Consider the following 25897-nt stretch of genomic DNA (forward strand, 5'->3'; position numbering starts at 1 on the left):
GGGTGTTTTGCTGCGTTTCCGATATGTCTCGCCAAAACAACTCTGAACTCGCCAAAACAAAAATGATTGCATACAGATGTAGTGCATAATTGTTTTCCATCGTATTTTCTCGGAAACGTTCGTATTTGTCATGCTACTTCAGTCAACGTCAGTACTTTTTGCCGAGACTGACTGAAATAGCAAGAGGTTCATAAGTTTCCGTGAAACAACGATGGAAAATAATTAAGCACTAAGTCCATCTGTATTTTATGATGTAAATGAGCATGTTTGCTTGTGATCAGAAGTTTTGTCTGTGTAGTAAGCTTGTTCGGTAGATGTGCGCCTGTATTGTGTAAGATGAAATGTTATGGATAATTATATTTTTGATTCCATTCAATGGTTTGTTTTATTCGTTTTTCTTCCAGCATGCCTTTCCCCTAAAGTCTATATTTTTATTCGGAAGACTAAAATGACATTTCATACTATGAAATGTTATTGACCGAAGCGAAGCGAAGGTCTACGTTTTGACTCGGGCATTTTGCTTTCGTATGTCCGGATGTTCTCCTCTACAGGTCGCAATTCTTAACCGATTCTCGTGAAATTTTGTGACCGAATTTTATGACTAAATAAAATTTTTTTGTCAATCCGGTTTTTGGAAATTTTTAAAAATGGCGGAGTCGTGATACCTGGCGCCTAAACAAATAGTCGTATCGATATCATAAGACTTTTTTCTTTTTGAAACATGTTTACAGAGTTAATAGCAAAAAATGCAGAAAAAAATTATCGCTGGTTTAGGCGGTATTTAGATATTTAATTTTAACTAATTTTAATTTGAGAAGGAGTAGCTAAATTTCGTCAACCCATCTAAGAACTATTTGGCTCAGTTTGTAAACGTTCGCTTTTTCTGTTTGCACAGAGGGTCTGGGTTCGATCCCCAGTAATTGTATGCTGGGATATTATAACTTTTTGTATTTTTTTACACATAAATTTCGTATTGTTTTTCTTTAATTTACTATACACCGTGTTTTTATTGAATTCCGTTAACTTCGGGGTATAGTTAAGTACGTTTATAAGAACTAAATGGCATAGTTAATTTAAAAAAAAAAATTTTTTTTGTTTTCTTTTTTGTTTTTTTTTTGTTTAAAAAGTAATTAAATGTAGCATATAGCGTTGTTGTAACACGGGCATTACATTTAACTCAACCAAACAATTGAAATCTGTGACATATCAATGTCATTTCGTACATCAATCGACCGAGATTGTACTTAAGTTTAGTAGCAAATCTATGAACTCATTCTAAACACTAATCAATATGTAAGCCGGCCCTAAGGCAAGTGTACACGCTTGTAGAGGCCTTATAGTAAAAAAATAAATTATGGATTATCTCCGAAATGGACTTAATTAGAACATCGGTGTCTTTGAGAAAGTTACTTGATTTAAGCTCAGGAATGCACCCTTGAAATTAACGGAAATCAAAAAAAACACGGTGTATTTAAAGCTCTTAGCACCATGTTATTTCAAGCTCTGCTCGCGAGGTCTACAGCTCACAGAGCCACTAGTTTTATGTTCATACTAGGGTTCATAGAGTTCATATTTTATGTTCATACTGAACATACGTTCACGAGTGAGTCATTTAAATGAACTTATATCTTTTGATTGAACTCACTCACTCTTCAACTCACTGATGATTTAACTCGCTCAGTCGCTCATCTAGCTCAGTTTTCCTTGCGCGCTATTTCCCACTCATATTCGAATGATCCGGCCGAGTGTGACCAGCGAGTGAGACGATGCGAATAGGTTTCGGAGCGGTTCGGAAGAATTCGGAGGGTGTCGAAAAAACAAGGCGGGGATCGTATAGGGTGATTTGCCATCTCGCACTTATAAATTCGTAAGTAAGTGTGACAGGGAGGCAACACGTCGGTAGGCCCTGTGTGGGCTGTGTGGCCGCCAAAGACCTCAACTGACGCGCGCGGCTAGAGTCAGACCAAGAAAAGTCTGCAGCGGATTTGATGGCCCCACGCAGTGCACGTGTTATTTTAAACGTCAAACTTCTATGAAAAAATGACGTATAAATAACACTTGCACTGCGTGGGCTATCAAATTCGCTGCAGACTTTTCTTGGTGCGAATCTACAACCAAATATCAACCTTAATAGTGCATTCCCAGTAGGTTCTGCCATCTTGTGGGCTACATCGGAAGCATAAACTTCGTAAACTTCACATTTACGCCTCGCGCCAACAATCTGACGGCTTCTGTGGTGCCCCCTATAGATCATGCACGCTCCCTAATAAAGGAAGGAAGCTAGAATAAGCACGAAGAATGGGGTTGGCCGGTCGAAGTATTTAGCAGATGGCGCCAGCATAGCTTGCCCTGTCATTCCCTAGAATTGTGTGAAATTTTTGTTTTTTAATGCCCTGGCTGCCAGCCCTTTTAAGCCAAATCTCATAGAAAAAGGGGCAAGCTATGATGGTGCCATCTATAGCTGGTCAAGTAAATCTTGTCAGTAGAAAAAGGCGCGAAATTCAAATTTTCTACCTTTGCGCCTACATTTTTCAAATTTGCCGCCTTTTTCTACTGACAAGATCTGCTTGACCAAGTACTTAACTCTTTATAATATGGCCTCTTTCTGCGGTAACCTAGCAACCAAATTGACGTAACAATCAACCTGACAATGCTGACAGATCACCATGTTTATTTACCATGTTATTGATTCGTGAACGCTCTACTGAACAGAATACCAGGAGATAAGAACAGGAGTATAACAATAGATAACGTAGGAACATGAGTGAAACGGTGTTCGAGCGGCGAGGCGCGGCCGGAGACAGCATGAGAGTACACGATTACTTGTACGGTGAGTCTTAACTTATAAATAACATCCACATCTTCACCGATTTAAATGTTCACGATTTTTACGTATTACCTATTAATATCTGGGAGACCGAGCTTTGCTCGGAAAACTTATAAAAACTCAAAAATGCGCGTTTTCCCAGAGATAAAACCTAGCCAGATCGATTTATCGCCCCCGAAAACCTCCATATAGCAAATTTCATCAATTTCGTTTCCGAGATCCCCGAAAAATATATATAAATAAACAATTAAGTACATAGTGGGTAGTGACCCTATGAAGCCGATGGTCCTGGGTTCGAAGCCCGGTAAGGGCATTTATTTGTGTGATGAGCACAGAGTTCCTGAGTCATGAGTGTTTTCTATGCATTTAAGTATTTGTATATTATACCTATATATCGTTGTCTGAGTACCCACAACACATGCCTTCTTGAGCTTAATGTGGGGCTTAGTCAATTTGTGTAAGAATGTCCTGTTATATTTATTTACCTATTTCTATTTAGTAAAACGGTAGGTACTCAATCGGAGAAAACTTATATCTAGACACGCGGCAGCGTGTCAAGCCAAGTTCAAAAGAAAAAAGAACTGGCGACGCAGCGGCCGTGTGTTATATTAATGTTATTATATTACATTGATTACACGAACCATTTGGAGCCACTTTAACCCCTGCGTAACTCAGACAGACTGGTTCATTTATTTAAGACCCTTAAGGCTAACTAGAATCCAGGTCATAATGCCGGCTGTACACACTCGTCGAGGCACCCCGAGACAGGCCGAGAACGAGTGTGTACACTGCTCCCTTCTCGTCTCGCTCTTCCTTGTTTCGTCTCGCCGTTCTCCGATTGGATCGATGCAATGCCGAGACTCGGGCATTAATAATATAGAGAAGCGAAGAGCGAGAGGCACAGTGCACCTGTATAATGCTTGTTGCAGACTCGGCCTTCATCGTGTCGGGCGCCCGTGACTACGCGCGGGCCGCCTTCAAAGCTGCCATGGCGTCTGCACAAATTGTAAGTACCTATAAACACAGACTAGGTCACCTGCAGGAGAGGATGGGGGAGGATCGTGCTGTGAGAAGAGCGTATGTGGGGCACCCGGGGGGAAAACGTCAGTCTGGGCGTCCCAGGTACCGCTGGAGTGACGAAGCCCAAAAAGACCTGTCCGCCCTCGGAATAGCCAACTGGCGTGAAGTGGCGCAGAATAGGGCAGAATGGCGCTCTCTTGTGTCAGAGGCCAAGATCCTCTTTGGGTCACTGAGCCAGTGATGTATGATGAGAGGCTCGCAGAACAGCGGACGGAATGGCGCAAACGTGTTGTGGAGGGTCGCAAGTTTTGTGATAAGACCTGGTTCGCCGCACTCGCTGACAAGAGGCAAAAACGACGACAAGGTGTCTCAGTACCGGTTTCCGCAGACTTATCTTGTCAGACCTGTGGTAGGCCATGTCGGTCTCGCATCGGTCTATTCAGCCACCAAAAACGGTGTTTCTCCCTTGTTATACCATACATCGTCTGCAATAGACGAAAAGGCCTATGATAACATTGATAACACAGATTTACCTTAGGTACTTACAGTGGGACTAGGCCGATTTGTGTAAAATTGTCCTATAATACTTATTTATTTTTCACAGAATATACAGCCACTGTATAAGACGATGTTTTCGGAGCTGAAAACAGCGCCCAGTGCTCAAGTCGGTGAGTACAGAAATCAATTAAATACCCGCTTAACCTTTTAACCGCCGTAGACTGATATATAAGAATATCAGACACACAAAATCGGGCTCATTTTTCGCGGCGCGGTCTGATAGAATAAAAACTTCGTGTATCTTTGTACCGCCGGCGACACGAGCACATCGTCGTGACGTCGTTTTGTTAGAGAGTGAGTCTTCTGTACCTAGTACTATTATTTATTCTGTGGCAATACACTTTTTGTCAGTCGCGACACTCGTGACATCTAGTGCTATGCTTACTTATTCCTCTATAGTCTTTTATATAACATCATTGCCGCTGACTTAATCACATCACATTAGAATCCCAGAGGAGCACATCACATTAGAATCCCAGAGGAGCAAAGTTCATCCCCACTTCTTAGATATGTCGTAGGCCGATCGTAAGATCAGGCAGATCGTAATGTTCCTGTGTAATGTTTTGACGATAGTCACATTAAACCGATACATAGGTAGGATAGGTTCGTTAGGTTGCTTCAGATGCCCGAAGGGCAAACTGCCCAGAAATAGGAGCCCCTCGCAGCGGGGCTCCGTCGACTCAGGGAACGATTCAAAGATTTTCACGTTTCACGATATGCTTAGGATTTTCACGATATGCCTGATCTTACGATCGGCCGCCGACAGATACATGGCACACCAAGAATAAGCGGGCATCTCGCTCGTTTCTTCCCAGAACGTGCAGAATGTGGAATGACTTGCCTCCTGAGGTATTTTCTTTGCGCTACGACATGGGATTCTTCAAGAAGCGGGTATTTAGGGTTCTCAAGGGTCGGTAACGCTTAAGTGGCTCCTGTGATGTTGCTTATGTCCATGGGCGACGATGACAGCTTCCCATCAGGCGGCTCGTCTGCTCGTTTGCTGACTATTACTTACATAAAAAAAAAGAATCTTCTATCCTTTACATGTAATCATAAGTATCATAACTACATAAAAATAAAAACTAAACTTGGTCTTTCTTGGTTTGCCAACAAGCATATTGTTCAATAAAGTCATATTCTTAAAAAATAAAAAAATATTCTTATAAATATGTCAAAAATCTTTCTGCAACACATTAGTAAACCCCCACAGTAAGCTCAGTACCTAAACCTAGTGTTGTTATACTAATTAAATTTATAGATAAAACTATAAGTGTTGGCAAGTTCTTTCAGAATTACACATTCAAAACTGGACAGATCGGTGAAACCCAAATTAATGGTAAATCTATATTAAAACAGGGGTGCGAAACTCCTGACTTCGGCCAAACTCGGCTCCGCTCGGCTCAGCATTGCTCCGAGCAATTATTAGGGTTGGCACCACTTGACTTCCTTTTTGCGTACACGACCACAGATAAGATAATCACTTGATTTTTGACAACCCTAAATTGCCGAAAGGGATAGGGCTATATATTAGAAAGGGATAGCATGATTCGACCCTGAACCGCTGTCAAACTTCGGTTTTGTAGGAAGTTTCCTTTCTGTACGGTAGTACTATTATTTATTCTGTGATTAAAATGTTAAATATAAGTTGGTCAAGCAGATCTTGTCAGTAGAAAAAGGCGGCATATTTGAAAAATGTAGAAAATGTCTCATAGAAAATTTGAATTTCGCGCCTTTTTCTACTGACAAGATTTGCTTGACCGTCGGTTTACTAATGTGTTGCAGAAAGATTTTTGACATATTTTTGTATTGCATAATGTTACTTGGCAGAAATGTCGTTTGGCAGAATTACCTTTCTCATATATCATTTATCATACAATCATTTCGCAGAGTTTTAAAATCCACAACCATATTTTGGCATACTGTTGATGATCATAATAGTCTTTTAAACGAGTATTAATTTCGCAGATAAATGTATTGCATAATATTTAGGTAGCATAAAGTTATCAAGATGCATTATCGTTACAAATACAAATAAATCAGAGGCACATGAAACAGTAATCAATAATGCAATCAGGGATATAAGTAATTGGATAGAAGCAAATGATTTAAAAATTAATATTGAAAAAACAAGTTGTGTTCAATTTTCAACTTATAAAGCAGAGCGTGTCCCATTGAAAGTAAATTATAAGGGACAAACCATAAATAACAACGACGCCGTTAACTTTTTGGGTATAACACTTGACATATTTTGTAATTGGAAGGAACAAATTGACAATGTATGTAATAAACTAAACAGGTTTGTCTTCGCTCTCAAAAGGTTAAGAAGTGTAGCAGGGGAACCAACCGCCATAACAGCGTATCATGGTTACGTTTCGTCGCTTCTCCGTTACGGAATCATCATATAGGGGCAACTCGACAAATATAGATAGAGCTTTTTTAGTTCAGAAGAGATGTGTACGCGCGATTTGTGGGGAAGACCCCTTAGCCCCATGTAAACCACTATTTAAAAGGCTTAATATATTGACCCTCACGAGCATTTATATACTGGAGCATGCAAAGTTTGTTAGAAATAATCCTGACATGTTCTCCAAACCAGTTCAAAATCCAAACTTGCGTGCACGTGATTTATTTCGTGTTACGAAACCTATATCAAAAACAGCCTTAAATAGTAAAAATTGCTACATAATGTCCATTAAAATCTATAATCATATACCTCAACAAATCAGAGTTCTGCCTTACAAGTTGTTTTTAGTGAAGCTTCGGTGTTGGCTAAGGGAAAAATGTTTTTACAATATAAAAGAATATTTTGATATATGCTTCTAATTGCATTAAATAATGAAATGGACAAAAGAAAGGCAAATTGATATTGTTTTTATTTTATAATACTGGTATTTTGCCTCCGGTTTTTTTTATTTTTTTTTGATAATTATAATTGTATGTTACTATTTTATACTGTTTATATTTAATTATTTTAATTTTAATAGTTTTAAGCTTGACATGTTATATTATATTTCTTTGACGGTTTTATGTCAATATGTTCGTGTATAAATGTAAATATTTACCAATTTTAACTTAAGTATAAAATATGTCTTGAGTTAACATTTTCATGTGGTATGTGAATTAAAATGTTCTAGATGTATGTATAGTGTAAAGTTTTGCATGCCTATATAGTGGTGAATTATGTTGAACTACCAAATCAATGTCCACCATCTACAATGTACCATAATTCTAGCAAATAAATACTATGACTATGACTATGACTATTAAAGTTAATCAGATAACCTAACCTAACCTAACCCACTTTTCTGGTAGCCGTTCGTTTTGTATGAGGTCGCAGTTCTAACCTAACCTAACCCACTTTTCTGGGAGCCGTTCGTTTTATACAGGAGGCCGCAGTTATACAACCTAACATAATCTTCTTATCTGGCACAGGTTCAATTTTGTTTGGGGGTCACAGTTCTTACTTAACGTAATCCACTTTTCTGCAAGTAGAAAAACATTATGCCATAATGAAAGTATGCTGGAGGATGATATGGTACATAAAATTATGCTAAACCAAAGTCTGCAAAAGTAATCTTCTGCTAAATAATATGCTGCGAAATGTATTGTATGCTTAGTAATAATAATGCAAAGTAATATTTATGCCTAATTATCATTCTACTAAAAGTGTTTCTGCGATACATGTTATGCGAAGTGTATTTCTGACAAACAATATTATGCCAGAAGAGGGGAACCCTACTGTGGGACATGGCCAATAATGTAAGTGTAATAAATAATGTCCTATAATAAATATTTATTTATGTATTTATTTAAGGAATATAGAGGAATACAAATATTAGGTATATAGTAAGGATAATGAATATAGCTTATTTATTTTTTATCGTTAGCATTTTCCCCATTAATGTCCTTCTTGGTAATACCATTAACAACATCATCAGGGCTTCCCTTTATCTTGCATAATATTGTTTGTCCGAAATACACTTCACATAGCAGGTTTCGCAGAAACATTTTTAACCGAATGATACTTTTGCATAATTTTATAATTAGCATAACTTTCATGTCGCATAACATTCATTTGGCAGAATTTTGAATAGCAGAATACTAATATCGTCGATTTTACATACGCAGAATTGTATGTAGCATAAATTACATTTCACCGAATTTCTTATGGCATATTGCTCATATTGCAGACTTGAATTTCGCAGAATGTTATGCAGCAGAATAAAAGTTCTGCCGAAATTGTTACCGCATGATACTCATGTCGCTGACTGAACCTACACAAAAGGATTGCTGCCAGAACTACAGGTTAGGTTAGGTTAGAACTGCGACCCCTACATAAAAGGAATTGCTGCCAGAACTGTAGGTTAGGTTAGGTTAGAACTGCGACCCCTACACAAAAGAAATTGTTGCCAGAACTGTAAGTTAGGTTAGGTTGGAAACTTGGAACTGCGACCCTTACACAAAACGAACTGCTTCCAGAAGTGTAGGTTCCCCTACATAAAAGGAACTGCTTCCAGAACTGTAGGTTAGGTTAGGTTAGAGCTGCAACCCCTACATAAAAGGAACTGCTTCGAGAACTGTAGGTTAGGTTAGAACTGCGACCCCTACTCAAAAGTAACTGCTTCCAGAACTGTAGGTTAGGTTAGAACTGTGACCCATACATAAAAGGAATTTCTGCCAGAACAACAGGTTAGGTTAGGTTAGAACTGCAACCCCTACATAAAAGGAATTGCTGCCAGAACTATAGGTTAGGTTAGGTTAAAACTGCGACCCCTACACAAAAGGAACTGCTTCCAGAAGTGTAGATTAGGTTAGGTTAGAACTGCGACCCCTACACAAAAGGAACTGCTTGCAGAACTGTAGGTTAGGTTAGGTTAGAACTGCGACCCCTACTCACAAAAAACTGCTTCCAGAACTGTAGGTTAGGTTAGGTTAGAACTGCGACTCCTGCACAAAAGGAACTGCTTCCAAAACTGTTGGTTAGGTTAGAACTGCGACCCCTACACAACAGAAACTGCTTCCAGAACTGTAGGTTAGGTTAGGTTAGAACTGCGACCCCTACACAAAAGGAATTGCTGCCAGAAGTGTAGGTTAGGTTAGGTTAGAACTGCGACCCCTGCTCAATAGGAACTGTTGGAGTAGGTGTTCATTGGTGGAGTAGGGTACGGAAAATATTAATCTCATCAACACTATGCCAATGAATTATTCTGCCTAAGGAAATCCTGCGAAAAGACAGTATGCCAAGTAAATATTATGCGACGCAATTTTTGGCAAAACAATTATTCGGTTATAGGATTATTCTTCAAATTGACATTATGCAATTGCATTATTCAGCTTTACAAAATTGTGCGAAACAACAGTATGCCAGGAAACTTATGCAAAAAGTAATTCTGCGAAATGATGATTCTGCCAAAGGTTGCTATGCGGAAGTAAAATATGACAATAAATTTTATGCAACATATTAGTAATCCCATCATCAGGAATTCTTAACACCAGAGCTCTGACCAATTCAGGAATCTCCTTTTGGCAAGCCAGTTGTACGAGAGCATCAAATGTTTCTACCTTGACTGTTGAGACCAGCTTTTCAATGCAACCAGCCACAAGCTTATCCATCAAACAATACTTAGCCACCACAAGAAGCGGCTCCAGCCCTTCATCGGGAATAGTGCCCAAGTACATGTACTGTTTTAGGTGTTGAAGGGTTTGCATCGTAACCCCAGGCATCTCCATGCTGTCTGCTTCAGTTTCCTTCCACGGTCCTCTCAACATTCCCCTGAACATTTCACTGTTAACAAATAGTACGCTCTTGTGCAGTGGCACTTTGCCGTCATCTGCCTGAAGCTCAAAATCTGTAAATTCTGTTTCTTCATAAATTTCTTTACATATACTTGAGGCTGCAGGCATGGCGGCATGTACAGTAACGTTTAGCTCAATAACATACAACATTGAGTAGGGGGATGAGCCTACACATGAATCATATTTTTTTGAACTCATTGGGACTTCAACCCATTCATCTAGACAGAATAATTGTTTTTTGAAATCGCCTGAAGTGATTTCTACTGATACTACTAAGTTCTTTGCATTGTCAGTTTTCTTAAGCTGAATATTCTGCCCAATGAAATATTGAGGTTCTGTAAGACCTTTTAATTTTAAAATGATCTCAGCCATATCATTAATATTAATAGATCCAGTGGTCATTTCGCTGTAATCATTATGGAACCTCATGACTGAAAGTGTGATTTTTACAAATGTCCCACGATGGTGTGTCTTCACTGCACTGTAATAAAAATACATTATATTTATAATAAACTATAAAATAAAAACTCCAGCATAAGTTACAGCTCTCAGAAGGTTCTCAATCCATCTGTATGCTCTTATTATTTTAAATGTATTTTTACCAATTACTTCATTAGGTTGGTACAAAAAGAAATTATTTTCAAAAGGTATGATTAGTAAATAGTTTTTTCCCTTTGTCATCATAATACATAGGTATACATGCAAACAAATTGACCTCCCTTAAAAAAAGAAAGAAATCCTATTCTAGCTTCGAAGAAGGAAATACATGGAGACACTGCCATTTAATGTGTCTGTCTGCTTTTCTAAGAACAAGTATGCCATAGTAAATCTATTTATTTATTTAAACTTTATTGCACAATAAAAAAATAAGTACAAATGGCGGAATTAATGCCTTAAGGTATTCTTTTGGTAGAGAAATTCTCGAATGTGGGTACAGTGAGAAAAATAATTTGGAAAACATAACAACTATTCCTAAGCAATTTTGGACATTAACAACATTATGTTACACAAATTATATTACTACATATGTGTAAAAGTGCCCTTGTGGCCTATTTGCTGAATAAATTCCAATTGCTATATAAATTCCAAAGTCCAATTCCAATATATATAGTTAGTCAAACCAATTTTCACCTCAGCAGCTCGAACAAGGGTACTATGCTACTTAAAAACAGTGAGCAAAATGCGATTTTGCTCACTGAGTGAGACAAAATGACATTCAAGTGACCTTTATAGTCAAATGTCATTTCAACATGCGGGGTCTAATACAAGTTTGATATACTTGGGTTCTATTATCTCTCTCCCTCTAGGTATGTTCTCACTGCTTAGGGGCTGTCCATAAATTACGTCATCGATTTTTGACGATTTTGGACCCCCCCCCCCCCCCTATAAACATCCAAAAATCATGCTTCAAATGACCCCATTTCCTCCTACTTCACGCTACCGTCATCCGATGTCCAGACCCCCCCCCCTAATTTGAAATGACGTAATTTATGAATAGCCCCTTAGGGTGAAAAATTTTGTGTACTACACGAGATCAAAGTTATTTACATCTCGTGCGCTTTTGAATCCCTTACTACGCTCAAGATTCTAAATTATCTTTCGCTTGCACGGGACTCAAAATAAGCACTCGAAGAAATATCAAACTTTGATCTCTTGTTGTACAAATAACTATTGTCAGTCAGTAAAAACCAGGAAAACTATACTCATCCTTTTCTTTAGGGTGCTAGTACTAGTGTAAGACAAAGGTAGTATGATTCTCTCTGTCTATGATTGGAATGAGACAGTCCTTTGACAAACTATTACATATTGGTTTTTATGTAGCAATATGTCTAGTACATATATTATACTGGAGGATTAACTCACTTGTGCTGAACTCAGGAGGTCAGGAGATCTATGGCGAACTTGATCTTAGAAATTGGACAGGATATACCTAAGTCTACGTGTTTACTACAATAAAACTTATAACTTACAGTTTTGACATTTTCTCGCTATCTTGGGATTGCAACTACACTATTATTTGTCAACATGAATTAGTTAAATAATTCAAATTTCACGGTTTACTTTATTTATTTCTTGTGATGTCGTCAGTCAGCCACGTTTTGACAGGTTTCGGACTTTCGGTTTCGAGTTTCAACCGCAGTGGCCTATTTTATAAAGCTACAAGTTACAATTTACAAGCGGAAGTCTCTTTCTAACCCTATGTGTTAGAACGAGACTTCCGCTTGTAAATTGTAACTTGTAGCTTTATAAAATAGGCCACAGGAAGTGCAGGAACTCCCGTTCATCTGGCAGCACAGTTATTTATTAAGGCGAGTCTAGACGGGACAATTTTTCGCACAACCTCATTAAATTGTCATTTTGACTAAAATGCTTAGTATAATATGTATATTTCTCCTTTTCATGAATCTATTAAGTATAACTGGACAACGCTAGATGAGATTTATGCCAATTTCTTTTCTGATACAAAATGTTCGATCAGGCCATAGATGGTAGGATCCTATAGATAAGCTATACGCGTGCCTCCGTGAGGGACAAAACATACACAGTGCGATACTATGATTGGTCGAATTTATTTGTTGCCCAATCCATACTAAATTTACGGTGGGGAATAAAAAAATGTGAGACTGTGACAAGGACAAACAATAATAGCGCTTTCGCTGCTACTCCTACTGAAAGATACGTAAGACTATCCCGTTCGGTCATTTTCCCCCACGCCTCATGCCTGATTTAGTTAAATACTAGATTCATGGATCAGGCGTTCCGAACGGGAAAAATACCTGAGGGCCTACCGCGAACCACGTACAGTCAGCAGCAGAAATTGCTAAGCGGGCGAGGTGTTCTAAATTACCTTGACATGCTCTTATTCTCTTAACAATAAAGTCGCGTGAAGATAATTTTGAACTCCTGTCCCGCTTAGCAACTTCTGCTGCTGACTGAACGACGTGTTGCCTCTCTGTCGCACTTGTAAATTCGTACGTAAGTGTGACAGGGAGGCAACACGCCAAACGTGGTTCGCGGTAGGCCCTCTGAAGCCCCCTCCTCACTCGTGCGCGAATCGCGGCGCGAAGCCGCGAACGCGAGTGTGGCGTCGATTTTCGCAGACAGCGAAATCGACTCCACACTCACGTTCGTGGCTTCGCCCGCGATTCACGCGCATAGTCTGGAGGGGGCTTGACGTTCGTTCCGATGCGCAGCCGTGCGTTCGGGTGGTTACCCTGGCCGTTCGGAATTTTCATTCGGTTTCCGTACGGAATGTCAGGTGGGAACGGGACGTCACTCTACAAATGCATAGCGCTGTCTCGCATGCACATGTCATTCCGTACGGAAAATTCCGAAAGTGTGTGGCCAGGCTTAAGCCCCCATTCGCACGACAGCTTTTTCAACGCGCGTTAAAAAAGCGCTTGAATCTATCCGCACTCTAAATTCGATTTAACGACCAAGGCTTAAAGTCGAAAATCCAACAACGCTTGATAAAAAGCGTCACCGCTGTCGTGTGAATACATACATGGTTATCCATTTGTGTCATTCTAACGCTTTTTTAACGCGCGTTGAAAAAGCTGCCGTGTTTTGGGGCCTAATTATTTGGGAACCCCACGGCTTACATTCGCGTGCGAGCCACGAGACGAGCCGCGAGCCGAGCCACGAGCCGCGAATGTAAACGGCATAACCAGAAGCACCGACATCCAGACCAAAGAGAATATAGGCGTATCCAGACAAAAATTTTCACCAATCTGATTAAATTGTCCGATCAAATCAGGCCGTGCGGACGCAAACGCCAATTTGACTCGCCGAATTCAACCGCCGATAATGACCGATATTACCGATAAAATGTAGTGCGGATGCAAGCATACCAATTTGTGACTCCAGTATTTTCGTTCTGGGGCATTTTTTAATTTAGAGGCCTCTAATATCACCATAAATCTAAAATTGGTGATTAAATTGGAGATTGACGCCTATTTCATTTCTGATCAAATCGGTCCATTTGATCATCCCGTCTGGATACAGCTTATAATAGACCAGAGATCATAGATCACATCTCAATCTCATCTTTATATCTTTAAATTATTTGCTTCCACGGGTTCCACTGATTTGTGATTTCTTTCGTACTTCGTGCCTCCACTGACTCCACTCTACCTTACTTTACATCAGAGCTACGCAGATTATTTTCAATTGTTAATTACAAATATTTGTGACTCATCATGTCATTGTCACATTTGTAAGTACCTACATTTTTGTTTATTTATCCCCCTGACTATTTGTAAATTAAAGATTTAATTAATCCTAACTTATGAGCTAAAATAACAATAGATTTAATTACTATTAATGAAAGAGTATAGTAAGTATTGCTTTTAAACCTGCTTAATAGAAAAAATTAAGTAATTATTTTCTTTATCTTACACAGTATATGGACGACACAAAAACGTGGTCAAGCTTTGAAGATAATGTGTTCTATTTTAATGTGTCCCGATGATATTGGGCCTGAAAGGTGCTCTGAAGGTATTACTGTTGCTGACTTGGCTTTAGTTCAAGTAAAAGTTAGGATTATTAATACTATTAATACTGATTTTATTGTGAGATTGAAAAAGACTGACAATGCAAAGAACTTAACAATTCTAGTCAATGTAACTTATACGGGATTCAGGGAGAAACTGTTATTTTGTCCAGATGATTGGGTAGAAATTCCTACCAACGTAACAAATTATAAGAATATTTCCATTAAAAACTGCAATTTGCGAATTTTTACTGCAGAAATAAACATTACTGTGCAAGAGATTAAGCCAGCCTCATTGACTATATGTGATGAATTATACAAAGATACAGAGTCAATGGACTTTAGTCTGCACGCAACAGATGGCGCTGTGCCGGTGCACAAGAGCGTACTATTTGTTCATAGCGAGATGTTCAGGACCATGCTCAAAGGACAGTGGAAGGAAACTGAGCAAGACAGCATCAAGATGCCCGGAGAGACGGTACAGACTCTTCAGCATCTAAAAGACTACATGTACTTGGGTGTTCTTCCGGAAGAAGGGCTGGAGCCCCTTCTACTTCTGGCCAGACGTTCTTTGATGGATAAGCTGGTGGCTGCTTGCATTGACAAGCTAATCAAAACAGTCAAGCCGGAGACTTTAGATGCTCTTATTAAATTGGCTTGTGAAAACAACATACCAGAATTAATAAGAGGGCTTTTATTAAGAACGACAGATGATGTGGTAAATGGCATAGCACAAAGCAAAACTTCCGTAAAAACTTTACAAGATAAATGAGATTATTCAGCTTCATTATGTGTCTCTGGAGCAAACTTATCATTTATGGCTTATGAATAAAAAAAAACTTCTGTCTACTATATTTGTCAATATTATCACATGTTATGCATATTAGTTTGTTAGGGAACATTTAGGTTTATCGAAAATAGGGTACATACTAAGTTAAGTTTTATTGATCATACTAGGATACCTGCACCAAAGTAGGTTTTTAAGCTTGATAACTTCCAAAATTTCATACTTATATAAGTGTGAATGGGTTCAAATTTTGTGTCCATGTTTGATAGTATCATAGATAAAACTACAAGTTCATATTAAACATAAAAAATAAAATCAGGATGGGCCATCCTTGGTGCAGGTATCTCAATAAACAACATAGTACTTCCAGTACTTCATTCATTAGTGTTATTAGAATGTTAATTTTTTTATTTCATTATTCCATCATAAATTACCCTAATGCATCCTGCATGTACCTTTAAATAATAATTAGACTTCATTAATTACTTAAAATTACTTTCTTTTAATTTTGTGGCTTATTTCTTGATTATTAATAAACATAAATACTCACAAAAATATATTTTATTTATCTTCTGCATGTATATGTTCATTTTCTAAAGTTAGACCAAGATAAGACTGCAACGACTTTGATATTACACGCAGTGCAAGTGTTATACGTATCGTATCATAATGTCTTAGAGAAGTTTGACGTTTAAAATAACAATTGCACTGCGTGTACTATCAAATCGTTGCAGACTTTTCTTGGTTCAACCTTATCACACTGCTAGGTAGTGCTAGCCCTTCCATGAGATTTATTGTGGTATCATGTAGTGGGGTTGGTCGTCGAAGTATTTACAGACAGGCTTTACTTTTCAATCCTATGATAATGCCAAGTTCATGTTTTTTTTATTTTATGGGCTAGGTAGTAATTCCCTTTACACATTCACTGCCAAGAACGCTAGGTGTGTTCATATTGTATCACATTAGAAATGGGGCGCTTGGCATTGAAAATGTTAATTAAAACTTCATAGAAATATAGCAAAACTAGAGACAGGTAAAACATACGCTGGCGCCATCTTCAAAAACCTTTGACAATCCCATTTCAATACAATTAAGTACAGAAATAAGTGCCTTTCATCCCTTGGTTAACAAATTACTATTTTAGTATATTAATACTAAAAAATTTGGTTATGATACACAAGATAATTAATCAATTATCCATATGGAAAAGTGGTAAGTTTAAGTACCCATAATCATGGTTTTCTATCATGGAGATATATTATTAGAAGTTATTTGAACAAATTAAATTATTTTTCAGAAAAATAATTTAATTCAGTTTCTTAGTAAGTATATGACATTTATTTCAGTTTATGGAGATATATTCCTTCTTGGATAACTCAGTTATCCAACACATGTATTTTCGTGTAAAGAATCCTTGTTAGGTAAAATAGAAAAGATACTTTGACTGGGTTAGCGGGTTATTCCCACTAGTTACCACCAAGTTGTTACCAGCAGCAAAAACAGATTCTTTTTCTCACCTTTTACAACAGGGAACAACTGACAATAAAAAAATCTACTAGTTACCTACTTGTTGGTAACTACTGGGAATTATATTGTCATCATGATTTTTTCCTAATGACGTAAGTACAGCCTGGCAAAAGAGTAGAAATTAAAAAGTGACAACACTGTAGTGTCGTCCCGTTCTCTTATATAGGTACATTGATTTGAAAGGGACGACACTACAGTGCTGTCACTTTTTAAAGTCTACTCTTTTTTGCCAGGCTGTAATCAGGGCCGGATTAAGCATGTCGGGGCCCCTAGGCAGTGCGACGCTCGGGGCCCCCTACAGTCAATTCTGCACACAGCATATTCAGTACAGGGAAATAAGTTTGCGTTTTTAATTTTAATCTTCAGGCGTCGGCCGAGCCGATCCAAATCGTACGATGTCATTTGCGCTCTTATTGCGTGGACATAAAGCTTTATTCTATCGGTTTTTGCCGATTCCGTCTCGCGTCAAGTGTGGGGAGAGCCCTTTAGGCTTAAGGCCAATTCCCAGTGGAATACCAAAGATGTGAGCTTCAGCGTCACTTTCCTATCTACCTCTAATGGCAAATTTTAAGCGAGGCTAAGTTCAACTAGTGCCGCAAAGTTGATTTTCTCAATAGTTAATATTTTGCGAGGCTGAACAGCGATTGTCCGATCATGAGACCAAACGCCGAATCAACCTAATACTAAAGAATTTCCATATGTTAAAACTACTTAAATTACTAGAGTTAGACCAAGATAAGCCTGCAACAATTTTGATAGCACTTGCAGTGCAAGTGTTATTTTAAACTTAAAAACTTCTATGAAATTATGACGTATAAATAACACTTGCACTGCGTATGCTGTCAAAATCATTGCAGACTTTTCTTGGTCTAACTCTATTCATTCACCAGTCAAGCTAACATGTAGATGATACAGGATCAACTAAGAAACTAAAAATATACGCGAGCGTAGCGAGCGCGAAATTTTTCGTTAACAATAACGCAAATTGTGAAAGCGTGTTAAAAGGCCGGGTATCGATCTTCATCTGGGCCTAAAAGTCCGAAGTGCCCCAGTGCGGCGAGCTTTCATGCGAAATCAAAGTCTTGCTTCATCAGGCTTCAGGATAAATAGTTGAGCACAGACACGAACCAATGTCCATTGTATTAAAAAGCGAGACCGCAGGCCGAGCTTAGCGCAGCGAGGCCAAAGGCTAAGCTGAAGTAGAGGAGATGTGGAACACAAACCAATGGTAAATTGAGGTAAAAAGGGAGGCTGAAGGTCGAGCATTCCTATGTAAACCTGGGGACACGTTCGTCTTCTTTCTTTTTCTTTGTTTTAATAAATAGTCCTCGTGATTCTGAGTCGAAATAATGCAAAAGTTGTTGGTTGCTCGAACAAAAGTGAACCATTTTTCCTGAAAACCCCTATTATTACAACAGGTACGCAGAATACGCCCCGTAAACTGTAACGTATTGCTTCAAACTTATTACAGTATTTCATTAATTTAAAGAATGGATCGAAAAAAAACAATAACAAAGCATACTCATTATTATAAGAATAAAAAATTTACTCATGAATTTTTACCATATGGAAAAAAAAATTTGGTGCGCGCTGAGAATCCGGGGCCCCCTAGCCGAGGCGGGGCCCCTAGGCAGTTGCCTACTTTGACTTAGGGTTAATCCGGCCCTGGCTGTAATGACAAATTGGTTATACAGAGTAAATCATAAATATTTTTGTCAATTTTGTCCAGTATACCACCCGAACTGCCGCCTGCCCAGGCACCTGGACCGCTCGTACGCGGCTTACGTGGCCAGAGTGGAGCTCGACCGCAGCGCCCCCACTCCGGAGCTGACCGGCAAGGACCGCTATCGCTTCGCCGCCAAGTAAGACTGTCTCTCTCCCTCGTGCTAGCTGTCTCACTCTAACAGCCACCTCGCTCGTACGCGGCCTACGTGGCCAGAGTGGAGATCGACCGCAGCGCCCCCACTCCGGAGCTGACCGGCAAGGACCGCTACCGCTTCGCCGCCAAGTAAGACTGTCTCACTCTAACAGCCACCTCGCTCGTACGCGGCCTACGTGGCCAGAGTGGAGCTCGACCGCAGCGCCCCCACTCCGGAGCTGACCGGCAAGAACCGCTACTGCTTCGCCGCCAAGTAAGACTGTCTCCCTCCCTCGTGCTAGCTGTCTCACTCTAATAGCCACCTCGCTCGTACGCGGCCTACGTGGCCAGAGTGGAGCTCGACCGCAGCGCCCCCACTCCGGAGCTGACCGGCAAGGACCGCTACCGCTTCGCCGCCAAGTAAGACTGTCTCTCTCCCTCGTGCTAGCTGTCTCACTCTAACAGCCACCTCGCTGGTACGCGGCCTACGTGGCCAGAGTGGAGCTCGACCGCAGCGCCCCCACTCCGGAGCTGACCGGCAAGGACCGCTACCGCTTCGCCGCCAAGTAAGACTGTCTCACTCTAACAGCCACCTCGCTCGTACGCGGCCTACGTGGCCAGAGTGGAGCTCGACCGCAGCGCCCCCACTCCGGAGCTGACCGGCAAGAACCGCTACTGCTTCGCCGCCAAGTAAGACTGTCTCCCTCCCTCGTGCTAGCTGTCTCACTCTAATAGCCACCTCGCTCGTACGCGGCCTACGCGGCCAGAGTGGAGCTCGACCGCAGCGCCCCCACTCCGGAGCTGACCGGCAAGGACCGCTACCGCTTCGCCGCCAAGTAAGACTGTCTCTCTCCCTCGTGCTAGCTGTCTCACTCTAACAGCCACCTCGCTCGTACGCGGCCTACGTGGCCAGAGTGGAGATAGACCGTAGCGCCCCCCCCTCCGGAGCTGACCGGCAAGGACCGCTACCGCTTCGCCGCCAAGTAAGACTGTCTCTCTCCCTCGTGCTAGCTGTCTCACTCTAACAGCTGCCTCGCTCGTACGCGGCCTACGTGGCCAGAGTGGAGATAGACCGCAGCGCACCGATTCCAGAACTGACCGGCAAGGACCACTACAGCATTTCTTCAATCAGCAGCTAATAATAACTTTAACCGAATGTATGTTTCTCTGTCTGTCTGTTTGTTTGTTACCTCTGAACTAATTAAGATGAAACTTGGCTCGATACTCACCTAGAGACTCATTGACTAACATAAATGGTGTGGTGCATGAACCTAACTATAGGACCTTTATTGTGAAAACTTCTTTAGCGGCGCTGTGCACTTTTTGTGATGGGGAAAAAATGTTAAACTCGTAACAGGTGTCACGTGACCGTAAGACGTAGGTAAGACGTAACCCTCTCTTTCTACCGCGCGGCGAAAATGTATGCCTGAGCCTGCTGTTTCGTTTAGGCGGCGCAGGGCGTGTGACGGACACTGAACAATGCCATTGTGTTTTTCTTTTTTGATTTAAATGCCATCTAGTGAGTTTCCCTCAAACTGGTATTAACCGTTTCGGTGCGGATGGCACGACAGGCGTGTCATCAATGTTTTTAACGTGTGGCGTATGACCAGGGACAGGAACCGGTTACCTTAACCGGGGTTTTTCATAGGGTTATTTTAGAGGTGTTTATAAAAACCCCTACCATAACGGTAACCGCTTAATAAGGTAACACTTTGATTCGGTAACCGTATCAGATCGAGTTAACCTCTGTTACCGGTAACCGAAATAAAAACCCAGTCTATTCAGTTACCTCATTATGAGGTTTTTGACCAGTTCAAACGATTGTAATCTTTACGCACACTTAAATTCAACTTATTATTGAATAACCGAGGTTGGCATGGGCGGTCTATGAAGCCTCCAGCACAAACAAGTTTTTTTGCCTTTCCTTTGTTTATCTTTATACCTACTTGTGTGGTGTGTTCTTATTATAATTCCTTTATTCAATTAGGGTCTTAGGTTAGGATTTTACAATGTGAGTATAAAAGTAAAATATAAAAACACTTACAAAACATAACAAAAATATATAAACACATTATAAAAAACCTAACCTAGGGTGCCGCCAGCAGCGGGGCAAGGCCCAAGCTACCGGTGGTCAGGGCTGCAGAGAGAGGAACCGGCGGACTATCCGCGCCGTGTCCAAGATCACCGCCTTCTGCATCTGACCCTTGATCCAACCACCCAGCGAGAGTCTCTCTAGGTGTTGGTCGAGACTCTTCGCTATGAGACCGTTCGCTGACACAACTATCGGAACAATGATCGTCGAGTCAACATCCCACATGGCGGTAATCTCATGAGCTAAGTCTAGGTACTTGCTGGACTTGTCCTTCTCGGCCTTCACGAGATTCTCATCATGGGGGATGGTGACGTCGGCGAGCACGGCCCGGCGCTGCGATCGGTCTATCAGCACGATGTCAGGCTTATTGGCGACAATAGTCCTGTCAGTGATGATAGATCGATCCCAATAGAGCGTGGCACGACCATTCTCGAGAACAGGTGCAGGTAAGTACTTGTAGTACGGTACTTCGCGGTCCACAAGGTCGTATAGAAGAGCAAGTTGCTGGTGAATAATCCTGGCTACGAGATTATGTCTGTGCAAGTACTCACCGTTAGCAAGATGAGAACAACCGGAAATGATATGCCTGAGTGACTCTCCGGGACGGCGGCATGCCCGACAAATGTCGACCGTACCGTCCTTCAGGATATATTTCCGATAGTTGTTCGTCATCATCACTTCGTCCGCAATTGCACAGGCAAAACCCTCGGTTTCTCCGAAGAGGTCCCCGAATCGTAACCAGTTCACCGACGCGAGCAGGTCCACATCGGGTCCCGTGAGGGCCTTGTAGAACCGCCCGTGTAGCACCTTATTCTCCCATGCCGCCTTGCGATCCGCAGTACTTAGTACCACAGGTTTGCGCCAGTTCTCGTTTGCCAAGGAGAGCGGCGTGAGGTTCCTGTCTACTGCCACCACATCACGATGCATCCCACACTCGTTGTTAAGGAAATAATTCCTGAGATTGTACACCTCGCGGTTGTGGAGATCCTTGGCGTTTAGGAAGCCTCGGCCTCCACACTTCCGTGGGATGTACAATCTATCTTATTATAAATATTATTCTATTATAACTAAAATAATTAAAATAAATAAATTAATTTAATTAAATAAATTAAAGAAATTAAATAAATTAAATAAATTAAATAAATTAAATAAATTAAATAAATTAATTTAATTAAATAAATTAAATAAATTAAATAAATTAAATAAATTAAATAAATTAAATAAATTAAATAAATTAAATAAATTAAATAAATTAAATAAATTAAATAAATAAAATAAATAAAATAAATAAAATAAATAAAATAAATAAAATAAATAAAATAAATAAAATAAATAAAATAAATAAAATAAATAAAATAAATAAAATAAATAAAATAAATAAAATAAATAAAATAAATAAAATAAATAAAATAAATAAAATAAATAAAATAAATAAAATAAATAAAATAAATAAAATAAATAAAATAAATAAAATAAATAAAATAAATAAAATAAATAAAATAAATAAAATAAATAAAATAAATAAAATAAATAAAATAAATAAAATAAATAAAATAAATAAAATAAATAAAATAAATAAAATAAATAAAATAAATAAAATAAATAAAATAAATAAAATAAATAAAATAAATAAAATAAATAAAATAAATAAAATAAATAAAATAAATAAAATAAATAAAATTAATAAAATTAATAAAATTAATAAAATTAATAAAATTAATAAAATTAATAAAATTAATAAAATTAATAAAATTAATAAAATTAATAAAATTAATAAAATTAATAAAATTAATAAAATTAATAAAATTAATAAAATTAATAAAATTAATAAAATTAATAAAATAAATAAAATTAATAAAATTAATAAAATTAATAAAATTAATAAAATTAATAAAATTAATAAAATTAATAAAATTAATAAAATTAATAAAATTAATAAAATTAATAAAATTAATAAAATTAATAAAATTAATAAAATTAATAAAATTAATAAAATTAATAAAATTAATAAAATTAATAAAATTAATAAAATTAATAAAATTAATAAAATAATAAAATAAATAAAATTAATAAAATTAATAAAATTAATAAAATTATAAAATTAATAAAATTAATAAAATTAATAAAATTAATAAAATTAATAAAATTAATAAAATTAATAAAATTAATAAAATTAATAAAATTAATAAAATTAATAAAATTAATAAAATAATAAAATAATAAAATAATAAAATAAATAAAATTAATAAAATAAATAAAATAAAAAAAATAAAATAATTAAATTAAATTAATTAAATTATTAAACAAATATAACAAATTAAACTAATTAAATAAATTAAAAAAAATAAATAAATTCAACAAATTCAATAAATTAAATCAATTAAATAAATAAATTAGATTAATTTAATAAGTAAAATCATAAAATCAACAAAATATAAATAAAGTAAATAAAATAAACATTTTTTTTAGTATTTTTTTTAGTTCTGACGGCACATCACTAAAACTACTTTAATGTAGCAAACCAGTAAGCAACCGATAATAAAGGTTTAACAATAACCCTATCGCGATGGGGTTTTGAGATTAACTCGGTTAAAGGTTAGGGTTACCGTTTCAATAAGGTTACCATTACAATCAGGTAACAGTATGATAGGGTTACCGAATGATACGGTAACCGAATCGATTGGGTTACCGAATTGATAGGATTAAGCGTAAAGAGGGGTTTTCCGGTCCTTGCGTATGACACGACTGGCGTGCCATCATACTCTATGGCGTAAGGCACGCCTGGCGTGACATGAAATAATTGTTCGCTGCCACAGCCAAAAGCAACGAACCGGTTAATATAACTCTAGTACTCACAGTGATGTGCTTAGGGGTTTCAAGTAATGCGACGAAATAACGCTAGATGGCGTTAACCTCAATAATAAACATAGTGCTGCAGACATTTTGCATTAGATGGCGCTGTTATTAATATTTTGAGTTACAATGTCGTTGAGTTTTCACTTCTGCCGGCACTCCCGGAGTGCAACCCGTTGTTTTTTTTATTATTATTTGACATCCACAACATGTTTAATATATGATTTTATTTACATATATGATTTGATACGACTTAACTTTGGTTGGCAATTTGAAAACTCGATGGCCAACTCCTCAATACTGTGTTTCTTTTCCAGACCGAAGAAGCTTCTGGACATGGCCAGCGTGACGCCGCAATTCCACCCTCCCACGCCAGTTATGGTCCCTGGTGATGGCCGGCCTAAGAATAAAGGGACACAGAGCAAATACAGGTAATAAATCGTGGAACAACGTTGCAATTTCAATATTTGAGCATTTTTAGGGTTCCGTACCTCAAAAGGAAAAAACGGAACCCTTATAGGATCATTCGTGCTTCTGTCTGTCCGTCTGTCACAGCCCATATTCTCGAAAACTACTGGACCTATTAAGTTGAAATTTGGTACACGTATGTACGTTAGTGACCCAAAGGCGGACATGTAACGTAAAAAAATTTTTGAAATAAATACACAATATAGTTCTTTACCTATAGATGACAGGAAAACCTATTAGAAATGAGCAATCAAGCGTGAGGCGGACTTAATGTACGGAACCCTTGGAACGCGAGTCCGACTCGCACTTGGCCATTTTTTCATATCATATATCATATATCTTGGAAGTGAGGTTCTATTTACCCTATTTTTTAAATTCATATAGGTATCACCTACATTGGTTTACGAGGCAAAGATGATGGGTACTCCGGGGCGGTCAGGTCTTTTAGGGCTTCGCCACTTTAGCGGTATCTTGAACACCCGGACGGACGTCACAGCGCGATCCTCTCCAATTCTCTCCAGCTGGTGACCGAGCCAGCGGAGTCGTGTAGCTTTGATTTGACTAGCTCCCTATTCTTCCTACGCCTCCATTTTCGTGACAATCCCACATTAAATTTACTCAGTCATTCATTGTTTGTACTAGGGAGTCATCAGCGCAGACAGTCCCGTGGCAGCCGGACGGCAGGCAGGCTGAGGATTGCGAGAACACACCTGAGGTGCTTTATCTGGACAAGCTGGAGTGGGGTGAGTGAGGTGTTTATAACTTATTGTTTGTACCAGGGAGTCAGTGCAGACAGTCCCGTGGCAGCCGGACGGCAGGCAGGCGGAGGATTGCGAGAACACACCTGAGGTACTTTATCTGGACAAGCTGGAGTGGGGTGAGTGAGGTGTTTATAACTTGTTGTTTGTACCAGGGAGTCAGTGCAGACAGTCCCGTGGCAGCCGGACGGCAAGCAGGCGGAGGATTGCGAGAACACACCTGAGGTGCTTTATCTGGATAAGCTGGAGTGGGGTGAGTGAGGTGTTTATAACTTGTTGTTTGTACCAGGGAGTCAGTGCAGACAGTCCCGTGGCAGCCGGACGGCAAGCAGGCGGAGGATTGCGAGAACACACCTGAGGTGCTTTATCTGGATAAGCTGGAGTGGGGTGAGTGAGGTGTTTATAACTTGTTGTTTGTACCAGGGAGTCAGTGCAGACAGTCCGTGGCAGCCGGATGGCAAGCAGGCGGAGGATTGCGAGAACACACCTGAAGTGCTTTATCTGGCCAAGCTGGAGTGGGGTGAGGTGTTTTTTGTAGGATAATTAAATTATACAGAGATCGACCCAGCCCCATAGTGAGCTCAATAAACGGCTTGTGTTTATGTTGTGGGTATAATTGAAATTTTCTGTAATGATTTTTTTGGCTCAAACTCTAATCGGTTAAACAAAAGGCATTGTTTCTTTTATGCAGTGGTCAGCTCCTGTCTTCGGCACGTGTCCGAAGCAACAATGTTGTTTAAAAAGCAACTATATCGTGATAGTATTAAGGTTCAAATTTATATAACAGCTCATTCGGATAACGATCAGTCGCCCGCATGCAGGTAATTTTGAAGATAATAAAACGTGTTATCTCCGTATGAG

General features: G+C 38.9%; 1 protein-coding gene across 1 annotated transcript in view; it reads left to right on the forward strand.

Moving 5' to 3' along the window:
- Window positions 1–2702: 2702 nt before the first annotated feature.
- LOC134803429 (cilia- and flagella-associated protein 91-like) overlaps window positions 2703–25897 on the forward strand; it is a 64883-nt gene continuing 41688 nt past the window's right edge. Inside the window, exons 1-6 of the mRNA XM_063776248.1 lie at window positions 2703–2830; window positions 3757–3833; window positions 4452–4515; window positions 18737–18869; window positions 24128–24241; window positions 24921–25021. Coding sequence (XP_063632318.1) covers window positions 2761–2830; window positions 3757–3833; window positions 4452–4515; window positions 18737–18869; window positions 24128–24241; window positions 24921–25021 — 559 coding nt within the window. The 5' untranslated portion in view covers window positions 2703–2760. The remainder of the gene's footprint in view (window positions 2831–3756; window positions 3834–4451; window positions 4516–18736; window positions 18870–24127; window positions 24242–24920; window positions 25022–25897) is intronic.

The sequence above is a fragment of the Cydia splendana genome, chromosome 26 (genome assembly GCF_910591565.1).
Source record: "Cydia splendana chromosome 26, ilCydSple1.2, whole genome shotgun sequence".
Lineage (NCBI taxonomy): Eukaryota > Metazoa > Arthropoda > Insecta > Lepidoptera > Tortricidae > Cydia > Cydia splendana.